This window comes from Mesoplodon bidens (genome assembly GCF_964165515.1).
Source record: "Mesoplodon bidens genome assembly, chromosome: 4".
In the NCBI taxonomy this organism is placed as follows: Eukaryota; Metazoa; Chordata; class Mammalia; order Artiodactyla; family Ziphiidae; genus Mesoplodon; species Mesoplodon bidens.
In genome coordinates this window covers 153018368-153043244 of record NC_138160.1, presented here as the reverse complement: position 1 = coordinate 153043244, position 24877 = coordinate 153018368, and the positions used below count along the sequence as shown (strand labels likewise).

General features: G+C 41.2%; 1 protein-coding gene across 1 annotated transcript in view; it reads left to right on the top strand.

Annotated features, from left to right (window-relative positions):
* The window catches only part of UIMC1 (ubiquitin interaction motif containing 1), a 186242-nt gene extending 164233 nt beyond the window's left edge, over nucleotides 1–22009 (top strand). The window contains 5 exon segments of the mRNA XM_081230769.1: nucleotides 14348–14432; nucleotides 16545–16716; nucleotides 18333–18396; nucleotides 19665–19707; nucleotides 20226–22009. Coding sequence (XP_081086895.1) covers nucleotides 14348–14432; nucleotides 16545–16716; nucleotides 18333–18396; nucleotides 19665–19707; nucleotides 20226–20436 — 575 coding nt within the window. The 3' untranslated portion in view covers nucleotides 20437–22009.
* Nucleotides 22010–24877: the final 2868 nt, after the last annotated feature.

Genomic DNA, 24877 nt, shown 5'->3' with positions numbered 1-24877 from the left:
CTTTTATCAGTGTTTCATAGTTTTCTGAGTATAGGTCTTTTGTCTCCTTAGGTGGGTTTATTCCTAGGTGTTTTATTCTTTTTATTGCATTGGTAAATGGGATTGTTTCCTTAATTTCTCCTTCTGATTCCTTCATTGTTAGTGTATAGGAATGCAAGAGATTTCAGTGCATTAATTTTGTATCCTACAACTTTACCAAATTCAGTGATTTGGTAGTTTTCTGGTGGCATCTTTAGGATTTTCTATGTATAGTATCATGTCATCTGCAGACATCGGCAGTTTTACTTCTTTTCCAATTTGGATTCTTTTTATTTCTTTTTCTTCTCTGATTGCCTTGGCTAGGACTCCCAATACTATGTTGAATAATGTGGTGAGAGTGGACATCCTTGTCTTGTTCCTCATCTTAGAGGAAATGCTTTCAAGTTTTTCACCATTGAGAATGATGTTTGCTATGTGTTCGTCGTATATGGCTTTTATTATGTTGAGGTAGCTTCTCTCTGTGCCCACTTTCTGGAGAGTTTTTATCATAAATGGGTATTGAATTTTGTCAAAAGCTTTTTCTGCATCTGTTGGGGTGATCATATGGGCTTTCTCCTTCAATTCATTAATATGGTTTATCACACTGATTGATTTGTGTATATTGAAGAATCCTTTTATTCCTGGGGTGAACCCCACTTGATCATGGTGTATGATCCTTTTAATGTGCTGTTGGATTCTGTTTGCTAATATTTTGTTTAGGATTTTTGCATCTGTGTTTATCAGTGATACTGGTCTGTAATTTTCTTGTGATATCTTTGTCTGGTTTTGGTTCAGGGTGATGGTGGCCTCGTAGAATGTGTTTGGGAGTGTTCCTCCCTCTGCAGTTTTTTTGGAAGAGTTTGAGAAGGATAGGTGTTAGCTCTTCTCTAAATGTTTGATAGAATTTGCCTGTGAAGCCATCTGCTCCTGGACTTCTGTTTGCTGGAAAATTTTTAATTACAGTTTCAATTTCATTACTTGTGATTGGTCTGTTTATATTTTCTAATTCTTCCTGGTTCAGTCATGGAAAGTTGTACCTTTCCAAGAATGTGTCTGTTTCTTCCAGGTTGTCCATTTTTATTGGCATATAGTTGCTTGTAGTAGTCTCTTATGATCCTTTGTACTTCTGCGGTATCAGTTGTAACGTCTCCTTTTTCATTTCTAATTTTATTGATTTGAGTCCTCTCCCTTTTTTCTTGATGAGTCTGGCTAAAGGTTTATCAATTTTATCTTCTCAAAGAAACAATTTTATTGATCTTTGCTATTGTTTTCTTCATTTCTATTTTATTTATTTCTGCTCTGACCTTTATGATTTCTTTCCTTCTACTAACTTTGGGGTTTTTTGCTCTTCTTTCTCTAGTTGCTTTAGGTATATGGTTAGATTGTTTATTTGAGATTGTTCTTGTTTCTTGAGGTGAGATTGAATTGCTATAAACTTTCCTCTTAGAACTGCTTTTGCTGTGTCCCATAGGTTTAGGGTTGTCGTGTTTTTGTTGTCATTTGTTTCTATGTGTTTTTTTATTTCCTCTTTGATTTCTTTAGTGATACCTTGGTTGTTTATTAGTGTATTGTTTAGCCTCCATGTGTTTGTGTTTTTTATAGTGTTTTTCCTGTAATTGATTTTTCTTTTAAATGCCCTTGGTATTGTGATTTTTTTTTTTTGCGGTACGCGGACCTCTCACTGTTGTGACCTCTCCCGCTGCGGAGCACAGGCTCCAGACGCGCAGGCTCAGCAGCCATGGCTCACAGGCCCAGCCACTCCGCGGCATGTGGGATCCTCCAGGACTGGGGCACGAACCCACATCCCCTGCATCGGCAGGTGGACTCCCAACCACTGCGCCACCAGGGAAGCCCTTCTTTTAAACTTATTTATTTTAATTTACTTATATTTGGCTGTATTGAGTCTTTGTTGCTGTGTGCGGGCTTTCTTTAGTTGCCGTGAGCAGGGGCCTACTCTTGTTTGTGGTGCGCAGGCTTCTCACTGTGGTGGCTTCTCTTGTTGCGGAGCATGGGCTCTAGGCACACAGGCTTCAGTAGTTGTGGCATGCAGGCCCTAGAGTGCAGGCTTAGTAGTTGTGGCACACAGGCTTAGTTGCTCCGCAGCATGTGGGACCTTCCCGGACCAGGGCTTGAACCCGTGTCCCCTCCATTGGCAGGTGGATTCCCAACCACTGTGCCACCAGGGAAGCCCTCCTATAATTGATTTCTAATCTCATAGCCTTGTGGTTGGAAAAGATGCTTGATACAATTTCAGTTTTCTTAAATTTTCCAAGGCTGCATTTGTGACTTAAGATGTGATCTGTCCTGGAGAATGTTCCATGTGCACTTGAGACAAAAGTGCATTCTTCCGTTTACGGGTAGAATGTCCTATAAATATCAATTAAATCTATCTGGACTCTTGTGTCATTTAAAGCTTGTGTTTCCTTATTTATTTTCTGTCTGGGTGATCTATCCATTGGTGTAAGTGGGGTGTTAAAGTCCCCCACTATTATTGTGTTACTATTGATTTCTCCTTTTATAGATGTTAGTTTCTGCCTTACGTATTGAGGTGCTCCTATGTTGGGTGCATAAATCTTTATAATTGTTACATCTTCTTCTGATTGATCCCTTGATCATTATGTAGTGTCCTTCCTTATTTCTTGTAACAGTCTTTATTTTAAAGTCTATTTTATCTGGTCTGAGTATTGCTATTCCAGCTTTCTTTTGATGTCCACTTGCATGGAATATCTTTTTCCATCCCTTCACTTGCAGTCTGTATGTGTCCCTATGTCTGAAGTGGGTCTCTTGTAGACAGCATACATATGGGTCTTATTTTTGTGTCCATTCAGCGAGCCTGTGTCTTGGTTGGAGCATTTAATCCATTTACAGTCAAGATAATTATCTAGACGTATGTTTCTGTTACCATTTTCTTAATTGTTTGGGGTTTGTTTTTGTGGGTCTTTTTCTTCTCTTGTGTTTCCCACCTAGAGAAGTTCCTTTAGCATTTGTTGTAAAGCTGATTTGGTGTTGCTGAATTCTCTTAGGTTTTGCTTGTCTGTAAAGCTTTTTATTTCTCCATCAAATCTGAATGAGATCCTTGCTGGGTAGAGTAATGTTGGTATTTGGTTGTAGGTTTTTTCCTTTCATCACTTTAAATATATCCTGCCACTCCCTTGTGGCCCTCAGAGTTTCTGCTGAAAATCAGCTGATAACCTTATGGTGATTTCCTTGTATGTTTTTTGTAGCTTTTTCCTTGCTGCTTTTAATATTTTTTCTTTGAACTTAATTTTTGTTTGATTAATATGTGTCTTGGTGTTTTTCTCCTTGGGTTTATCCTGTTTGGGGCTTTCTGCACTTCCTGGACTTGGGTGACTATTTCTTTTCCCATGATAGGGAAGTTTTCAACTATAATCTCTTCAAATATCTTCTCAGACCCTTTCTCTTTCTCTTCAGCTTCTGGGACCCTATAGTTCGAATGTTGGTGTGTTTAATGTTGTCCCAGAGGTCTCTGAGACTGTCCTCATTCCTTTTCATTGTTTTTTCTTTATTCTGCTCCTCGGCAGTTATTTCTACCATTCTATCTTCAGCTCACTTATTTGTTCTTCTGTTTCAGTTATTCTGCTATTGATTCCTTCTAGTGTATTTTCCATTTCAGTTATTGTGTTATACATCACTGTTTGTTCTTTTAAAATTTATTTATTTATCGTTGTGTTGGGTCTTTGTTGCCGCGCACGGGCTTTCTCTAGTTGCGGCGAGCAGGAGCTGCTCTTCATTGCCGTGCGTGGGCTTCTTATTGCTGTGGCTTCTCTTGTTGTGGAGCATGGGCTGTAGGCGTGTGGGCTTCAGTAGTTGCAGCAGGCGGGCTCAGTAGTTGTGGTGCATGGGCTTAGTTGCTACACGGCATGTGGGATCTTCCCGGACCAGGGCTCGAACCTGTTTCCCCTGCATTGGCAGGCAAATTCTTAACCACTGTGCCACCAGGGAAGCCCCAAGCATATTTTTATATGAGTACTTTTGTCTTCTATGGAAAAGTGTTGAGGAAACCAGGCTAACACTTCAAATGCAGGGGTCAGCTACAGCAGCAGTAAAGACTAAGGTCAGGAGCTCAACATTCAAGTGTACCTTCTTGAGAAAGCAAGGTTATCTCTAAACTTGAAAGGAAATTGCTACAACTTGAGTAGGGACAGGGCGCTTGTGTGGCTTCTCTGCAACAAAGAGGGCAGTTTGGTGTTGTGGTACTGGCTTTGGAGTCTCACAGACTTGGAGTCATATCTTAGCCCAGGTATTTACAGGATTGAAGCCTCTGAGCTTCATCTGTTTATTGGACCTAGTGATGCGTGCCTTTTTTAGGGTTGCTTATACTTAGGAAGTATCAACATAGTCACTAGGATTTTTTAGTTAGAAGCTATCACTAGTAGAATAAGGTTATTAAGTCTAGTACCTGAGAGAATAAGAATTTGTTTATTGAATGAGGCATATAGGGTCTTTTTATTTCAAGAGTATTTCAAATCAAGCTGAAAAGACATTTTCATCTAAGTTACAAAAATATTCTATTGTTCTTAAAGCCAAGAAAAGATTCCACCCAACTTGTGAATAAGAAACTACAAATTGATTCATTAAATATACATTTAAGGGCTACCCTAGTTGCTCAGTGGTTGGGAATCCGCCTGCCAGTGCAGGGGACACGGGTTTGAGCCCTGGTCCGGGAAGATCCCCCATGCTGCGGAGCAACTAAGCCTGTGTGCCATAACTACTGAGCCTGAGCTCTGGAGCCCATGAGCCACAAGTGGAGCCTGTGCGCCACAACTACTGAAGCCCACGCGCCCTAGAGCCCATGCTCCGCAACAGAAGAAGCCACCACAATGAGAAACCCATGCACCGCAAGGAAGCCCCCACTTGCCACAACTAGAGAAAGCCCACACGCAGCAACGAAGGACCAACGCAGCCAAAAATAAATAAATTAAAAATAATAAAAATTATTTTTAAAATATACATTTATATCAAGTGTCAGTTTTATGCCAGGAATGTGGAATACTGAAGTGATTAAGAAACTGTATGCTGGGGGAAATAAATAGGTAAAGCAATAATTAAAATGTTGTGTGAGAAATACTGTGATGTATGCATGTAGGGTCCTGTTCAGATGTAGAGATTGGGGCCTTCTTGGATCAGGGAAGGCTTCCTGGCTACTGCCAGCTGGTAATGGTGGGCCTAAGTTATTTTTGGATCAGTATGGTAGACAAACTAGAGGGATTGAGATTAGAAATAAGGAGACAAGTAATGAAGCAGTGTCATGGGAGTGGACAGATTTGAGAATCTTCTGGTGAAAGAATCACTCAAACTTTGTGACTGAGGGTCAGGATGAATAAAGGCAACTTTGACTTAGGTTTCTGCCTCAGCCCACTTAGCACTTACAGTTCAGTGGGGGAAAATATGTCTTTTCAAGAAATGGTGCTGGGACCACTTAATATCCACATGCAAAAGAAGAAATTGAACACCTGCCTCACACCATATACAAAAAATGTATTGAAGACCTAAATGTAAGTACTAAAACTATAAAACTCTCTTAGGGGTAATTTTTTTTTTTTAACAATTCCTTTGTGAATTTTATTTATTTATTTGGCCACACCGTGCGGCATGTGGGATCTTAGTTTTCTGACCCGGGATCGAACCTGCATCCCCTGCATTGGGAGCAGAGAGTATTAACTGCTGGACCGCCAGGGAAGTCCCTAGGGGTAAATTTTCATGACCTTAGATTTGGCAGTGGATTCTTAGATATGACACCAAAAGCACAAGCAACAAAAGAAAAAAATAGATAAATTGGACTCCATCAAAATTTAAACTGTTGTGCATCAAAGAACACTATCAAGAAAGTGAAAAGAAAACCTACAGAATGGGAGAAAATATTTATAAATCATATATCTGATAAAAGTCTAGATTTCAGAACATATACAAAATTCTTACCACTCAACAACAAAAAGGACTCAGTTAAAACAAAACACTTGCATAGACATTTTCTCTAAGAATATATACAAATTGCCAGCAAGCACATGAAAAGATGATCAACACAGTTAATCATTAAGGAAATGTGAGTCAAAACTATGAGATACTACTTCATCCCCACTAGAATGGCTATTAAAAAAATGAAAATAATGTTGGTAAAAATGTGGAGAAATTGGAACCCGGGTACACTGTTGGTGGGAATGTAAAATGGTGCAGCTGCTATGAGAAAAAAAGGAATGAAGTACTGTTACATGCTACGATATAGATGAAAACATATGTTAAGTGAAAGAAGTCAGTCACAGAAGCCCACATATTGCATGATTCCATTTATAAGACACGCCCAGAATAGGCAAATCCATAGAGACAGAAAGCAGATTAGTGGTTACCTAGGGCTGGGATCCTGGGGGGGAAAGGAGAATGACTGCTAATGGGAACCTGTTTCTTTTTTAGTTAATGAAAATGTTATAAAATTGGTAGTGGTGATAGTTGCACAACTCTGTGAATATACTAAGAATAAACTAAGAGCCATGAACTGTAATTCAGTGAATTATATAATATGTAACTTTATCTCAATAAAGGTATTATATTGAAACAAAAAAGAATAGTGACAGCAGAGTCAGGATGGATATTGAAAGTTTGAAGATAGCAGAGAAGATGTGAAACAATCTCTGGGAGAGTAGAACAGTAAACTGACTATGGAGACATACTAGGATTGCTAGGCTGTATTGAGGGGCCGCTTGAGGTTTTTGATCTTAAATATATTGTGAGCACTGTCAGCACTATTGGCTGCTTAGGTAGGGACACATAACAGGTGGAGAATTGGATTTAACCAAAATTGGGTTTTGCTAGGGAGTACAATAGAAATTAGAAATAAGTTGAGAAAATATTCAGGGTAATGGTTGGTAGAATAACCATGAGATCTAAGGTAAGAAGGAAAGTGAGGACATGACAGGATGATGGACAGTGAAAAGGTGATAGCCTGGAATTAGACATCCTAGTGGGACTGAAGGATTCTTGAAGTTAGGGTATTAGAAGGAGTGAGGTGGAAAAGATAGGTGGTGGTGATCTTGGAAGTGGCATGATTATTACTGACAGGCTCAGTCAGGGTTCCTCACTGGAACCACAGAACACAGAAAATGAACCGAATGTTTTCCTTACTTGTCCCAAGGATGGTACATAACTGGTTGGTACTATTCTAGATGCAGAGGACAGAGGTTAATATACAATGGATGCCTGAGGACATTAGGCTTACTTCTCTCTCAGAAATCCCACTTGAGAAAGGCTGAGATGGTATGATCCATGGGAGCTGATAGCAAAAAGGTAAAGGAAGTGAGAGGACAGATACTGAATGAATCACAGCTTAGGTTGAACTACAGAAACTGCAACTTTCATGTTCTTCAGTCTAATATGTACATATTGAAATCACCAAGAATGATGGCAAGACTGGCAAAAAGAAAGACAGCAAGTGATATGTTAAAATTTTCAACGAATGGCCAGGAAAGGGGGGTGGGGTGGGTGACCAGGAGGATAGTAGACGACTTCTTCAAGGTGGAGTAGCAGGCGCAGCAGAATGGTTTGTGCTTCAAACCAGGTTTTCCAGTAGTCTGGAAGCAACAACGAGGAGTAAGAGGATATTTACCCCACCTCCAGGTCAGTGGTATTGTGTTGTAAGGAAGAAGAAACAGCCAGTACCTGAGAAGGTACAAGGAGAAGCAGTACGCTCAGAGGACAGCCATCTTTCAGTTCGAGCAAGATGAAGAGAACTTCCACAGAGAGGGTTAAGAATGTCGAGGACTTTTTTGATCACTGACCCTAATTCCAGAGGGCAGAGCCATTTTGAGAGCAGGAGTGGTAGACTGAGTCATATTAGAAATGCGCCCCCAGATGACAGATTAGAGTTGTGGGATGAGAATCTAGGTGATAAGAGAAGCTATGGGAAGCTTGAATTTCTTGGAGGTGTCCAAGGTAAACAGATTTAAGGCAAGATAGAATTAGTCCTGTTTATCTCTGCAGTGCTAGTCAGTGGAACTGTCTGCAGTGACAGAAATGTTCTTTATTAGTAGACTCAAACATGGTAGCCAGTAGTCACATGTGGCTATTGAACGCTTGAAATGTATAATTCATGTGATGAAGAGCTGGATTTTAAATTACATTTAGGGGGCTTCCCTGGTGGCGCAGTGGTTAAGAATCCACCTGCCAATGCAGGGGACACGGGTTCGAGCCCTGGTCCGGGAAGATCCCACATGCCACGGAGCACCTAAGCCTGTGCGCCACAACTACTGAGCCTGCACTATAGAACCCATGAGCCACAACTACTGAAGCCTGTGCACCTAGAGCCCATGCTCCACAACAAGAGAAACCACCGCAGTGAGAAGCCTGTGCACCGCAATGAAGAGTAGCCCCCTCTCACCACAAGTAGAAACAGCCCGCGTGCAGCAATGAAGACCCAGTGCAGCCAAGAATAAAATAAATAAAATAAATTTATTTTAAAAATGAAAAATAAATAAATTACATTTAATTCTAATTGTGGTTTTTTTTGTTTCTACTAAGTTTTAAATTTAAATAGCCACATGTCTCAGAATGGTAGATAATGGTTAGTTCTATTGATAGCCTTTTTGTTGGGACTACTCTCATAGGGAAGGCTGCCAGCATTGAGGCAGGCAACATGCAGGTGGAGCAGGGCTTCCCTTTTTCCTCTAACATCCCACTGAGAAAGTGCTAAGCTGGAGGATTGGCGGTCTTAGCAGGAACGTAAACAACTCTGTGGCCTCCCATTATTTTCTGCTGATGTGGTTTTGGGGTTGAGGGAGACAAAGTGAGAGTAACCACTGTCATGCTGCCAAATCTCTCTTCTTTGTATATATAATTTTCACTTAACTCAGGGAGCCATTGTCTTCACTGTTTACAGTTCAAGGCCATATGTTTTTATTTTTGATTGCTTGTCTACTTAGGGTTTTGGAAATAAGTGTGCTGATGTTTATACATAGTATTGGTAATTGTTCTGTAATGCTTTGGTTATTTACTTCTTCGTTTTGTTTGTACAAATTAGTATGGGAACCACTTAAGACTAAGACCTAATGCAAATTATAGACAGGGTGGTAGGTGTGTTCTAAAGATGGGCTTAAATCTTTGGCTAAGACTAAGAAATAAATTTGGAAGACTAATAATGAGAATTATATAATAATAAACAACTAATGATAATCTGAGTGCTTTCTGTGGGCTGAACACTCTTACAACTTATTTGGATTGTTTGATGTGATCCTTACCAAAACCCGTGAAGACAGATGCTGTTATCATGTCATTTTGTGGGTAAGTCCCCTGATACTCAGCTTAATTAGCTTGCCTAAGGGAACACAGCTAGTCGAGTCCTAGCTTGGAGACCATTTTGTCCAACTCTAAAGTTGGCGCACATTATTCCACTGTGTGCCACTGCTGCTTTGTATCTTAACAGTCTCAAGCGCAGTTCCTTAGGGCGTTTTCCATCCAGTGGTATATAAAGGCCTGAGTTAATGGTCGTAGGTTTATAGGTGGCTCTCTCAGCTCTCAGTGATGTTCCTCCTTTCTGTTTTGCATACCTTGCCCAGGTAGTTGCTTTCCTGTTAGTTGTCTTCAGACTCCATTGTTCCCTTTTTAAATCTTTGGCTGTTGTCACCAGCAACTAAGTTTTTGGATTTAAGTTTCATACTAAATTCTCTGCCTGCAGCTTAGTTAAAATGGCTCTCTCAACACTCATAAACCAGAGTAGCAGACTCCTTTAGAGCAACTTACACCATTCTTCTTTGTAGGGGCAGTAGTTTTTAAAGGAAAAATGTAGCTTCAGGGGCCAGTCCAGTCTGCTCTGATCATAACATTTAATAATAGAATTAGCATATGTCTCAGCCATCTGCCAAGGCTCTTTTCCACCTGCCTACTTACCACTTATCACTTTCTCTCTTCCCTCTTACCCTCTTTTTCTCTTTCCCTTTACCCTCTTATTTCCCAGGATAGCAGCCTGCTCTTATAGAAGAACATATATTACTTTAAAGTAAAGCTCATATTGCACTTATGGTGCCATGTTTCTTTGTTATTTTAGCTTTGTGATCTTGGTCAGTTTATTTCATCATCTATAAAATAGAGTTAGCGATATATGCCTTGCAGGACCGTTGTAAGGATTAGAGATTATGTTTTTTAAGTCCCTGGCACAGAGAAGGTTCTCATAAAACAAGAGCCCCTTTTTCCTGTGAATCCATTGCTATGATTTAAATCGACAAGTATTTATTAGCATCTAATCTATGCTAGACTCTGCTGTGGATGGTGAAGAGATCAAGGCAAAACCCAGAATCTCTGAATTCAAAAGGTTGTGTGATGTAGAAAGGAGACTGAGATATAAACAAATAACAGAAATGTGCTAGGTGCAGAGGTATATAAAGTGCTATAAGCAATTAATTCCTTTTCCAGCCCTGTCTGTGGAGTGGTTTCCAAGTATTTCTTTTGGGAAAAATACTTGATAGTCAAGATGGGTAATAAATAGAAAGAGAGAGAGAGGGAAAAAAAAAAACAACTCTTAGAGGTTTCTGTAATCAGAGATGCAAACATTTTAAGAATTGATTTCAGCAAGGCACTTGATAAAATCTCTCATAAAGTCCTTGTACATAAGATGGAGAAATGTGGGCTGGCTGATAGAATAGGAGGTGGATTTTGAAGGTGGTTATACAACTGTGTCCAGGATGTTTTTCTCCTGCAGTACTTTATTTTTATTTATAAAATCTCTGGGTTGGAGGGAACCTTAGAAATAGATCATCTACTCTAACTTGTGCCTAAGACCTTGCTGTATCCTGATCTCTTTTTCTCCCTTTGAATTATTTTTTTTCATACCCGTGATTCATTTATTTTTTAACTGGAAGTTTGTGCTTCTTAATCTCCCTCACCTATCTCTCTCCTCCCCCCACAGCTGCCACCCCCCACCTCCCTGGCAACTACCTGTTTGTTCTCCGTATTTACAACTCTGTTTCTGTTTTGTTATGTTTGTTCATTTGTTTCACTTTTTATATTCCACATATAAGTGAAACCATATAGTATTTGTCTTTGTCTGACTTATTTCACTTTGTATAATACCCTCTAGGTCCATCTGTGTTGTTGCAAATGGCAAGATTTCTTTTTTTCATGCCTGAGTAATATTCCATTGTGTGTGTGTGTGTGTGTGTGTGTGTGTATCACCTCTTCTTTATCCATTCATCTGTTGATGGATACTTAGGTTGCTTCCATGTCTTGGCTGTTGTAAATAATGCTGCAATGAACTTGTGGTGCATATATCTTTTTGAATTAGCGTTTTTATTTTCTTCAGGTAAATACTAGCCCTTTTAATTTTTTTTTTTCCTTTTTTTTTTTTGTGATACGCGGGCCTCTCACTGTTGTAGCCTCTCCCATTGCGGAGCACAGGCTGCAGACGCGCAGGCTCAGCAGCCATGGCTCATGGTCCCAGCCACTCCGCGGCATGTGAGATCTTCCTGGACCGGGGCACGAACCTGTGTCCCCTGCATCGGCAGGCGGACTCTCAACCACTGCGCCACCAGGGAAGCCCGCCCTTTTAATTTTTAATTCAATAGTACAGAAAACTATATAGTGAAAAATATGCCTGCCTCCTCTTCCAGTCCTCAGGTGTCCCTGTCATCCTCCCTAGAGATAAGACATTATTAATAGTTGCTTCTGTATATGATCATGTTTTATTATATGTATCTCTTTACACCTTGTATTATAGTTATTTGAAATGTATGTGCTGTCTCCCTTAGTAAATTGTAAGCTCCTTAAGAGCAAGAACCATGCCTCATAATTTCCTATATCTCCCCAAACTCACACATTGAAGATTATCAATAAATATTTGCTTGATTAAGTATTTAAAGGAAGTTTGGACTAGGGGAAGACAGGCTTCTCTGGTAACATGCCACAGTTTTCTGTGTCCTTGGCCGTACCATTAACAGTCATTTTTCCCCAGTGACTTGGATGAACATGTAGAAAGCATGCTTGTCATATATGCAGATGACACAAAGCTGGAAGAGAGAGCTAATAACATCAGATGACAGAATCAAGACTTCAGATGATCTCAACTGACTGGAATGTTCAACTGAAAAGAATAGGGATAAATATAAAGTCCTGTTAAAAGGGAAACATACCCAACAACTTAGTTACCCAAGTAAAGAATTAGGAGACCTGTCTTGATGACATTTTTGAAGATGGTTTGGGAGGATAGGGGATAGATCTTTTTTTTTTTTTTTTAAATTAATTTATTTATTTTTGACTGTATTGGGTCTTCCTTTCTGTGCGAGGGCTTTCTCTAGTTGTGGCAAGCGGGGGCCACTCTTCATCGCGGTGCGCGGGCCTCTCACTGTCGCGGCCTCTCTTGTTGCAGAGCACAGGCTCCAGACGCGCAGGCTCAGTAGTTGTGGCTCACGGGCCTAGTTGCTCCGCGGCACGTGGGATCTTCCCAGACCAGGGCTCAAACCCGTATCCCCTGCATTGGCAGGCAGATTCTCAACCACTGCGCCACCAGGGAAGCCCCTAGGGGATAGATCTTAATTGCCTTTACGCTCAATTTAAGCCTGTAGAATACCAGGGTTGTCAATAAAGTAAACACAGCCTTGGCTGAATTAGTAGAATATGAGTCCAGCAAAGCAGCTTGTGGTTCTTGAGTTCTCTTTACTGGTCAGACTGCTTGTTGGAATATTGGGTCCATTTTGGGGTGCCACACTTATATAAAAGACTGACAAATTAGGGTGTATGTAGAGGAGGTTAACTAGGAAGGTAAAACATGGATATAGGAATCAGACAGATCTAGACTCTGTCCTGGGTTCTTCTTACTAGTTGTGATAGCTTGGCAAAGTCAATTCCTTTGAGTTTGTTTTCATACGTTTAAAATAGGGCAGAATAATAATACCAGTCTCCAGAGGATCATTGAAAGGATTAGAGCTACCTTAGGCCCTCAAAGATTCTGCAGTCCAAGTCTTATTAGTGATTGGCTTAATGACTAGATATAGTACGTGTTTTGAAGGTGGTTACATTTTAGTGGGTCAGACAACTGAGTAAAACCAAGACTGTAATGCAGCTTGTTAAGTGTTCAAAGAGCTGACTTGTGGAAAAAGGGGTAAACTTATTCATACAGCCCCCAGTAAATGCAGATTAAGCCAGAATTGTTGTGTAGCAGTAGAATGGGTTTCCCTAGGAGGAAGTGAATTCTCCTCAGTGAATGGATATAGTTGAGACTGTATAATCACTTGTCAGGGATGCTTATAGAGGAATTTATATGAGTGGGAGGTTGGACTAGAAGGATAGGTAAAAACTATGGCCAGCCAGGAGTCAAATGTAGTCAGACATCTGATTTTATAAAGTTTTATTGGAACATACCACACCCGGTTATTTATAATTTTGTCTATGGCTGCCTTCCTGCTATAATGCAGAGTTGAGTAGTTACGACAGTTAAGGTGATATGACATATCGCCTTCCAAGCCTAAAATATTTACTGCCTGGTCCTGTACAGAAAAATTTTGCTAACCCCTGGTCTAGGTAAATGCTTCACAACCTAAATTATTTTGTGAACTGATAAGCTTTCTAAATTATCTGTCATGGGGATGTCAAGTGTCAGGAGGGAAAAAGGCAATATTTGAAGTGAGATGGTCACAGTTCTTCTTGTTAACTCCAAGGAATGAACACTGGAAAACAGTTGGTTAATTAACTTCCAAGACCCTTTAATAGAGTATGATTTTATAAACAGACACCTTTTGCTACGAGAAAAGTATTTGTATGCCACTTGGACTAAAGTTGTATATACCCACTAGAATTAGGAGGTGGTCCTAGTGTAGTGGAAAAGAGTGGTTGTGTTAACTGTTCTGAGCTCTCATTTTCTCACTTGTAAATGGAACACTTTTCAGAGTTTTGTAAAGATTGGAGCTTATGTGGGCACTCAGATGTAGCTGTCATTGCTATATATCATAAAGCATCTTATTGAAGTATATGTGTCACAAAGACAGAGTTTTCAATGGGAAAGTATAAATCCTTCCCCCTAGTGCTGCAAGTTAGGAGAGTACACAAAAACCTTTCTTGGTGTGGACTAGATCTTTAGATCTAATGGCAAGTAGAGGAAAAATAGATCTCATTAGCAAATATGGGAATATCTTGCTGCTGGCAGTTTCAGTCCATATTATGCAAGTAATATTCTCTGTACTAGAAACACAGAGGTTTCCCAGACAGTCACCTCTCCCAGTGGAATAAGATTTTAAACTTTTCTTCTTCAAGTACATTTTATCTTTTATATTTAGAGTCTACTGCCAACTAACAGTTTTTCTTTTTTTGTTTTGTTTCTTCTTTTTTTTGTTGAAAGTGTTGACTCGGAGACAAAAAGAGGCTAAGAGAAAGAGCAAGAGTGACAGTGGAACAGCTGCTCAGATTTCCCTAGACATTGACAAGTAAGTAGGTATACTGTGTTTACGGAGCTCTTGCTTATTAACACATACCATCACTTAGACCGAATAAGAGACCAATTTCTTTCTTACCCTGGGTTTCTTTGGCCTGGCAATCACTTTGTTGCTTTAATGCCTGTATTTCTTTTTCGTATTCCCAGTTTATGTCAGCATAGGTGGGTGGCCTCTGTATCCCTTTTGGTTACTCTGAAAAGACCCTGCCACCCAGTCCACTTCCACATTGCTCTTAGCTTTCTGTTTTCTTTGAACTTGCATATTGGTGTTTGGTGCTTTGGGGAAACAGTGAGCTATTTTGCAATGTAATGGTACAGAAGTTGAGTTGCAAGAAGTTGGGCAATATTGGAGACTTCCTTGGGTTGTGGGTTGCAGCTTGACTGAGGAAGCACATTCATTGCAAAGGGAGGCAGGGGCAAGGGGTGGGTCAGGTATAAGTGCTGCCTGCTGAAAGTAAAGACATCACCAACAATACATTAGAGCAGTTAGTCATTAGAAACATTTATCTTTGAAACACAGATCTTATCTTAGACCCTAAATTTCATGGCTGCCTTCCCTAATCCAGTGAGCAGAGCTCCACTTGCTCCTTTTCGAATCCTGCTGTCATGCAGTCATTTTTCTAGGACTGTATTCATCACAGTATTGCAGTAATTTTTTTCCTTTCGTTTTTGACATTTCTGTCTCCGTGGCTAGTCTGTGAGTTACTTGAAGGCAGATACTTGCCTTCATTCATGTTTATATCCCCGGCATCTAATAAAATGTGTGTGAGACAGCAATAACGATACTACCTGTTTGTTGAGCTCTTAATATTGTGTGCCAGCCACTGTGCTGGGTGGTTTATTTACTTTGTAACTATCACAATAGCTGATAAGGTAGTATTCTTTCTTTTTTAGAAACAGATAGAGAAACTGAAGAGAAATTATACGTAACTGGTTAAGATCATGTGGCCAGAACTGGCAAAGTCTACCTGACTCAAAAACTTATGCTGCTTTTACAGTGCTGCTGTCCCTCATGTAGTAGGGGGTTAATAAATGCTTTTTACATTAATTAATAAACCTTGAAAGGTACACTAGTCTAGCTTTTCTCATAAGTCAGAGTTTTACTTGTATTCTCTCTAATGATTAATTACTTGAGGGACTTATTTCTCCTATTTTAAAGACTCCCCCCCCCCGAGAAATTTTTCCTTAAAGGCAATCTAAATCTTTCTGTAGTAACCGAATAGCAATGGCCAGAAGGAGGAGCTTTGGAAAGTTTTCTTTAGCTTCTTAAAACTAAGATGATTTTGTGAGTCAGGCAGACCTGGCTTCTGACAGTTATTAGCTATAGGACTTTGAGGAGAATAGTACCTTCCTAATAGGGCCCACCAATTAATTGAGAAATTGTGTTTAAAGGGCCTTGTACCAGTTCTCACCACAGAGAAAATACTTTATAAATGTTCATTTTTTTCCTTTGTCTCCAGTGATTCCATTTTTACTGATGCCTAATAAACCTTACCTCAGGGACACAATTTCCTCTCTTTCCACAAACTTTACGATTATAAAAAGATAAAAATAACTGTATATATGAAGTTATGCAAAAGCCTCTGGCAGAACCACATGGTTTTAGTAACTTCCTAGTGGATGTTGCAGGTTGTAGAATTAAGGAAGTCAGCATATTAGACAGACTTGATATACTAATCAGACAAGTTCATCTACCGTGGTAAAAATGTCATTTTGACTTAATGCTCTTGGTGTTCCCTTTTCTGTCTAAATTTTAACTTCGCTTTGAAGAAAACGATTACACTTAATTTGAGAAGAGTTTGACTGAAGTCTGGAGAGCAATTAGCATTGTTTGAGATAGTTAGAAGAGCTGATTTCATTATCATCCCACCGCCACAACAGCAGGGTAAGAGAAACAGCCAGGGAAAACCACTAATCACTCAGTCCTTTTGATTGGCATTGGGTTCGTTTTATTGGCGATCCTGCTGAGTGAATATGCTTTGGTTGACATGCCTTCTTCACGGAATAACTTTGACATAAAAACACAATTTGAGACGTATCTAGGAGCACAGAGGCAAAAGCAAATCTTAAAACTGCCTTTTCTCTCTTTCTTCTGATTGGCTAGGAATGAGAAGTGTTACCTCTGTAAATCCCTGGTCCCATTCAGGGAGTATCAGTGTCATGTAGAGTCCTGTCTCCAGCTTGCAAGAGGTGACCAAGGAGATGGGCCTGAAGAGAGTGATAGAGTATGCTCAGCTGTGGAGGGGAAGCGTCCACAACGGCTGAGGAACCCAAAGGTATGTGTGGAGTGTTTTAGGAAAGGTTACCTAACCCTCCACAGTTTTGTTCTGGGCTTTTTTCCTCCCTCCTTCCTTCTTCTTCTGTTTATCTTGAAACAGGATTTGTGCTTTTTTAAATTATTTTTTCTTTTAATTAAAAAGTAATACATACTCATTGTAGAAAATATGGGCAGTTCAAAAAAAAGTATGAAGAATAGGGAAATTATCATCCATAAGTTAGTTACTCAAAGATGACATCTTCTAGTATTTTGGCCTATTTTTTTCTAGTCTTTTTTTAATGCATTTTAACATAATTGACGCCATATTATATATGTTACATATACACATATGTGTACATACGTATACTTGTATGTGCATATGTATATATACACTTACAATTGTAACATAAACACCTTCCTGGGTTTATTTTATTTATTTATTTATTTTTGCGGTACACGGGCCTCCCACTGTCGCGGCCTCCCCCGTCACAGAGCACAGGTTCCGGACACGCAGGCCCAGCGGCCATGGCTCACAGGTCCAGCCGCTCCACGGCATGCGGGATCTTCCCGGACCGGGGCACGAACCCGCGTCCCCTGCATCAGCAGGTGGACTCCCAACCACTGCGCCACCAGGGAAGCCCCCCTGGGTTTATTTTTAAACTGTTTTTTAAATTACTCTTAATGTTTGTATCACACAGTCAATTAACCATTCTCATATTATTGGACATTCAGATTGTTTTCCAGTTCTTCTGTATTATAACGCTGTGTTTAAAACATTAATCAGTCTTTGTACCGCTGATTATTTCCTTAGAATAGATTTTCTGAAGTGGAGCTTTTAGGGCAATGGGTATAAACATTTTAAAATCTCTTGAAACATACTGCCAGATTACTTTCCAGAAAGTATATCCAGTTGTATACCCATTGCCAGGAACATGCAGTCAACTCTGTTGAACACCTCATGTGCCTAGCCTTATTAGGAAACTGTAGGATCTGGTCCTGGTCACTGGGAAGATGTGCTTTCTGGGCTTTGTGATTAGAGATCAGGAAGAGCAAGTCTTGGCTTAGAGATCAAAGATAAAGCAGCAGCTCCATATCCTAGGCTTACTGACATAGCAGTCACTGAACACTAAGATGGAGAAGCCATTATCCGTCATGATGAAAAAAAAATGAAGAAAAGTATGAAGGATCAGGGGAAATTATCTTTTCCTTATATGAATGGGGTGATGTTTCGGTGGTAATTTGGAGTTAGGGCTTACGGGTATGTGCTTATACCATAGAGCTAGTTTTTTCTCTGTCATCGCTGCCTCTAGAAGCTAACTTGAAACTGTTATTTTCTATTTTAAATCTCTCCAAATCTATCATAGGTCAAAGGTTACTGTTCTCTAATACTATCTTGGTGGAATAATTTGCCTTGACTCTGGTATCCATTCTTAGATATATTCTCGGCATAAAGACGTATTCTTTTAATCATATTTGCTTTTTTTACTGTGTACCCTCGTTTATTAGAAAGCAAAAGATTTTCCTACAGCTGTGCCCCTACACCTCTTCTCTCCTGGAGATAGGTGTGATCTGGGCTAAGGAAGTTGTATTTTAGACTCTCTGTGTAACCCTTTCATCTGTTTTTCTCTGTCACAGGAAAAAGGCTTCAATGAAGGCCGACTCCTCAGTCTCTTGGAACAGTCTGAGTACAAGACCACAGGTGAGGATACCAGGACCAGTTTTCTGAGCTTCTGTCTGAGGCCTTCTAGTAAAAATAGCCACTATCAACTCCCCTGACTTTTTGCTAGAGTTCTGTGGGTGCACATTTGACCCAGTCAGCCAGCCTTTGAGACTTGGTCTAGGTCATCTCTCCCTAAGGAAGATGAAATACTCTGTCTTATTTATCATGTGTTTTGTTTCAGCCTCTAAAAAGCTTGAACTTTCTACTTGCCTTTTGAACTGGGGAAAAAACATTTCCAAATCAGAGGGGAATGTGGTACAAGCCCTAAGTACCTCCTAAAGGAATAGGCATTGAAAACTAGTCATTACTGTCCTCTCCTAATGTTTTGTGCATCATTCATGTTACCTTTAGCATAGTGTCTCAACCTGTCTTTGTGCCTAATATTTAAGGAGGAGTAGAGTGGATTGTTTAAGAGCATTGCACAGAGTTAGTAATACCAGCTTCACAGATTGAAAGGATTATATCTAGTAAAGCTCCACACATATTCCCTGACGTAAGTAGGCTGTTGATAAATGTTAGCTGCTGTTATTACTGTTGTTGTTAATAGTTGCTATTGTTAAAATATACTAAGTGTAGGTGGAAGAGGAACTTTTGCTTAGGTCTGGTGAGATTTGCTTCCCATCTAGTTCTAATAGTTCATTCCCAACAAGCAAATCTGTTGTGCCTTCTGATGACTATAAAAAGGCAGCCTCAGGCTTCCCTGGTGGTGCAGTGATTGAGAGTCTGCCTGCCGATGCAGGGGACACGGGTTTGTGCCCCAGTCCGGGAAGATCCCACATGCCGCGAAGCGGCTGGGCCCGTGAGCCATGGCCGCTGAGTCTCTGCGTCTGGAGCCTGTGCTCCGCAACGGGAGAGGCCACAACAGTGAGAGGCCCGCGTACCGCAAAAAAAAAAAAAAAAAAAAAGGCAGCCTCTCTGAGCCCCATAGCCTGCTGCCTTTAGGTCAGCAGGTTGTGAATCTCTTCAGGTAGCAGATTTCCCTTGGCAACTCCTTGTTCCTCAAGTCCAGATTTGAAGTAGATTTATTCAGTGGTTATTCATTCAAAAGTGTTCACCTCTGTACTTTTGCAGGTAAGCCGGTTGGATGCTAATGCTCATATTCCATTGGTCTGGGGATTGGGGATCTGAGCTACCTGGATAAGCCTGATGAAGAGCAGTGCCCAGGACATAGGAAGCACACGATCAGTGAAAAGTATTACGATTACAACACCACTAACAACATTATTACTTTTTCTGTCCTATCACAGATGCAGAGATAAAGACCAAGTTTTCAGAAACAGGAGCCTTCAGGTGAATTGGGGTGTGCATTGAAGTGTGGCTGTCAGCAGTTCTAGAAAAGTACAGCCCTGGTCCTATGTTCTGTGTATAGTGTGATATTCAAACTGTTGAAGTAGAAAACTGTGGAACTGTGTGACTGCTCTCTGTATAACTCTGTGCCTGCCATATATCTGGGCTGAGAATTGGATAACTACCTCAGTTCATTCATGGTGTCAAAACAAGCAGAGGAAAAGCTGTCTTACTCCTCTTTGCCTCTCTATCCCCACCCAACCCTCGTCTTCTGACTTAAAATGCAAGCAGCTTGGGAATTTGGGTCTGAATCCTCATTTCCTTACTGCCCAACTGTGTGGCTTTGGGTATATGATTTACCCAGTGTCCTCATCTGTGAAAGGGAAATGATAGTACTTATCTGATGGGATTATTCCAAAGATTACATGAACTGATAGTGTATATAAATACCCCTGGTACACATACTTAGTGCTTATTCGTAGGTGTGTATTGAATTCTGATTTTTTTCTCCTTCTCTCTAGGGTGCCTTCACCAGGGGTAGAAGAGGCAGGTTGCAGCAGAGAGATGCAGAGTTCCCCTGCACGTCTTGACTTAAATGAGTCTCCCATCAAGTCTTTTGTTTCTATTTCAGAAGCCACAGATTGCTTAGTGGACTTTAAAAACCAGCTTACTCTCCGGTCAAGTAGCCGGACACGGACCAAAGCAGGCAGAGGAAGAAGGAGGAAATCCTGAATTTCTAGGGTCCAAAGGTTGACAAAACCATTAGCAATAGGGGTGGGCCATGTTCATTAAGCCTTAGTGGTCTCCAGTTCATTGTTATGCAAGTTTTGGCCCTGCAGTTTCTACCACCAGCACCCATTCAGTGTTCTGGTTTTTGTGCTTTCTATGTGCTATACAGACAGTTGTGTGTAGTATTCTGTTTTATAACAGTCTGTATGAATTCACTTACGGTTAAAAAGAAAATTTAAATATATTTATGTTTGTATGAAATCTTATTTCAATAAGGTGGAGATTTTCCTTTTTTTCTCTGAGCTTAGGGGAGGGATATTTTAATTATGGAGCTAGTTCTCAGCCTCATAAATTACATGTTTCGGAATGAATTCCATTACTGGTCTCTAGGACATATTGCCTATATTCACAGAATGTGTAGTGCACAATTCTGAACACTGTGTGGTAACTCTTTTGACAATTTCTCTGACATCGTTCTGGAAGACGCCAGGGCATTGAATTCTACTTCTATTCTGCTGTGCTTGACATTCAGTGACTTGTCATTTCATCTTGCTGCCTCACCCAGTTAAGAATTCTCAGCCAGAGCATAGGACCTTTGAGGGATATGTCTGACAACTCTTGCCAGGAGTTTGTAAGTGAACTCTCAGTTATTAGTTCCTATAGAATTACTTTTTCTTCCTAGATTAACCAGTGGGGATGCCTTGCATATTCATCTGCTGAAACTGAGATTGGTTCTCTTGCCATCAGAGGTCATAGCAGCAACAGGAAATAACTTCTATTTCAGTTCATTAGTAGAGGAGTGCACATTCTCGACCACATTACCCAGGAGCTTCCAGTGAAGAGCAGAGATGTGGTCTATCCTCAGTGCACAGGCAGACTCCAAAGATGAGAGGATGTTGAATGGCAGAAGCAACTGCCTGAGGGAGATGACCAAACAAGGATGTTGAGAAAGCTAGCTTTGGCCCAAGTTGATTTGAAGGTGTAGTGGGAGATGGTATGAGGTGGCTGCCGACCAGGAAAGGATCCTGGGACAAGATAAACAGGGCACCACTCACACTCTCCTAACTTCTGACTTACCAAGTCCAAAATTTTCTTTTCCTTTATTTTAAAACAAACATGAAGTGTGTGTTAGACTGAGGAGTTCACAGATAGCTAGATGTAAGGCACAGCACAGGCCTTTAATGCATTGTTTCCTGCCTAGTTGCCTTTGCACACAAGCTCTTTGAGTTAGAAAAAGGCAGGATGGCAGGCTCACTCTCTATTCTTTCCACGTCTTGGTGTTGGATGGCACTGACATTGTGGCCAGCATCACATTAATATTGCTGTTATTTTTTGAGCAATTGCTATGGTTCAGGCAATGTGTGTAGCTTCATTTAATCCTCACAGCAACCTTATGAGGTAGGTATTATCCTCCCCAATTTTCAGATGAGGAAAGAAAGGTTCAGAGTAACAAATAAAACCACTTTTTGTCCATGGAAGTGAGACCACAGTGCCCTGCCTCATCAGTCCTAATGAAAATGCTGTATTTTGACTCTAGTATTGATTATTTTCCTGTTTTCCTTCTGAGAAATAAATTGTCCCATCAGCTTAACTCTCACTAGTTTTCTCTCAGTAAATGACAATTTATTGGAGGTAAAGTTCCATAAACAGGGAATAGTATGTTTATCTCTCTGCCTGAAAATAAGACAAGATAAAGGGCTGATTCTAGAAAGTGAATTATTTAACTTAAAATTGAGCAGTCTCCCTAGAAGATGGATCAGTGGCAAATTGTTGGAGGAGGGTGTGGATCAGCAGGACTAGTACTGGTCAGCTTATTTATTAACTAGTGTGGAGTCAGGGGGAAACAGCCATCTCCCCAGGCCCTCCCACCTCTATCTTTGGTAAAAGCTGCTCATTTGTCTTATTCTCCCAATACCAATGGTTTTGTGGGAGGGGCCTTAGTAAGACAGTGAAAAGACAAAGTCAGTGGAAAGAGTATGACATCAACCTGAGTCTGAACCCCTGCTTCTGATACAAGTTAACCTCTGTGAGACCTAGTTTCCTCTTCTAGAAAATGGGAAAAATCTTACAGGGTTCTAAGGAGTAAGATAATGTGGGTAAAAGCACGGTATCTCATAGAAGGTGAGTGAATGGCAGCAGTCGTTACTCAATGTGATGCTAGTTTTGTATGTCGTAAGTAGTGTTGCAGTGAGAGGAGGAAAAGCCAGAGAGAGGTGAAGAGCGGATGTGCGAGGATACAGTTCGACTACCTTAGTTCCATCAAGCACCAGCCTTCCACAGCAAGCTCGGGTGTTTAGAGCTTGCCTAGGACCCCTGGGTTTTTGGGTTTTGTTTCTTGTTTTTGTTTTGCTTCTTCCGAAAGATGGGGAGCAGCTGTTCTGATGGTGTTGTCAACTCATGAATAGCTGGGAAGCTCCAAGAACTTCACAAGCTATTGTGATAAATTGGGAAAGAGAAGGTAACTTCTGTGTTAGGCACTGTGGTTGTGTTATTTCATTTCATCCTTATAACAGCCCTCTAGCAGAGGCTGTGCCTTGCCCATTTCCCCTGGGCACTCACTGTTCTATTACATACCCGCAGGGTCCTATTGCAAGAACCTGTAACTCTCTGCCTTAGCACTTCTCTAGGCTAGTGTGTGGCACAGGCTGGGAGTGCCGGGGAGTGAGGGCCCCTGAGGCAGCCATCAGCCAGTAAAAGATGGAAGTTGGAGGATAAATTCTCCAGCTTCCTCACCTCAGGTGGATGCATTCTACCTGTCTCCCAGAGTTCCCCTGTGGGATTGAGCCTCAGTGGCTCCCAGCAGCAACTTAATTATGTATGCTCTATTGGCTTCCTTCCCTTCCTATCTTACTTACAACTCCCCTGTCAGTGCTTCCTGGATCAGGGCTGGGACTAGGGTGAGGGGCCCTCACTCTTGGGCTCATGTTAAGGCAGCGTTGACACTTATGTGAACCTAAGAGGGATTCTCTACATTTTATAGCTAGGCACTTCACATGCATTGCCCTAATCCTAATCCTGGCCTGATTGCTTCCCAATTAAACCTTTTGCACTCAAATTAGGTCTGCTTCTGGAGGAGCCCAACCTAAGGCATTAGTCTCTATGTTTTATACATGGAAAACTGAGGCTCAGAGAAGTGAAGGAATTCACCTAGGTCATACAACTGGTAACTGAGATGGGATTCAAACCCAGGTCTGTCTGACACCAGTGCTGATTCTCTCTACTATACCACACTACCTCCTACTTCCCACTTGAGTCACAAAACTCAATGGAAATTTTAAGTTTGGGTGGGCTCATTCTCACCTGTGAGGCAGAGAAGCTTTGGCCCTAAGTTGATTTAGAAGTTGGGAATTGGGGTGAGGGGAAGGCAGGTAAGTAAGTAGATGGTAGTACCAAGTGGGAAGATGGAAGAATGTACAAACCCAGAGTGGAAAGGCTGCTGAAGCCATATGTACCAGGAAGGCAGGAAGAGGTTACTTATTTCCTCTCAATTTCAAAAGCCCTGGACTACTGAGGTTGTGGGAAGGCTCTTCAATTTAACAAAAATTAACTGATATCTATCCCACGTTAGATACAGAACTGGGCCCCGGGGCTCCAAAGATAAATAAGAATCATTCTTTGGGAGCCCATAGTACAGTGGGGGGAGACAAACAGATTCTTTTAATAGACTGTAGTCTATGCCATGATACAAGGAGATCAAGACACTATGGGATCAATAGGCTGCTACTCGGCTGGGATTAGGGCCAGGAGGAGCTTGTCTAGAAAGGCTCCCAGCACTGGCGATGTCTGAGGTGTAATTTAAAGGATGAGGAAAAGTTAGGTGAAAAGGCTGGAGAGCGCAAAGGGAGAGTCATTCCAGACAGATCAGTGTAAACAAAAAACTAACAGTAACAAGCAGCTTGACGGGTATAGGAGAGCTGCAAGGCACATTGGAGTAAAAGGGCATGGAGGGAATAGCAAGAAGCTTATTGGGGCCTGTTTGCCTGGCCGTGGGGCACTGTCAGCTGTGAGAAGCAAGGCTGTGAGCAGATCGGAGCAGGGAGGGCCTGGCTCTCGTCCCAGCCGTGGTACCTGGGCTACAGCCCACCTTTCCCTCAGCTGACTGCCTCTCCCCATTCCTTAGTTCCTCCTGGACAGCTGGAGATTGGCACTAAGGGGCCATGAGGAGCCTTGTGAGGACTTGTCCTTCCCTTTTTTGGTCAGTGGCCATCTGGTGTCTGAAGAGAACGGCTGATCCTTGCTGTGCCTCTGCTACAGTTACGGCTGTCATAGTTGTTCACAGATCTCAAGCCCAGACTGCCTCCTCCCTCCATAGGCCCTGACACAGACCTTCCCTGACACTCTGCCTAGGATGTTGGGACCCCTGCTGCTGGGGCAATAGACATAGGTTTCTAGAAACACAGACAAAGAGCCCTGGCATTGCTTGTCAGGGGTGTATCCTCACCCT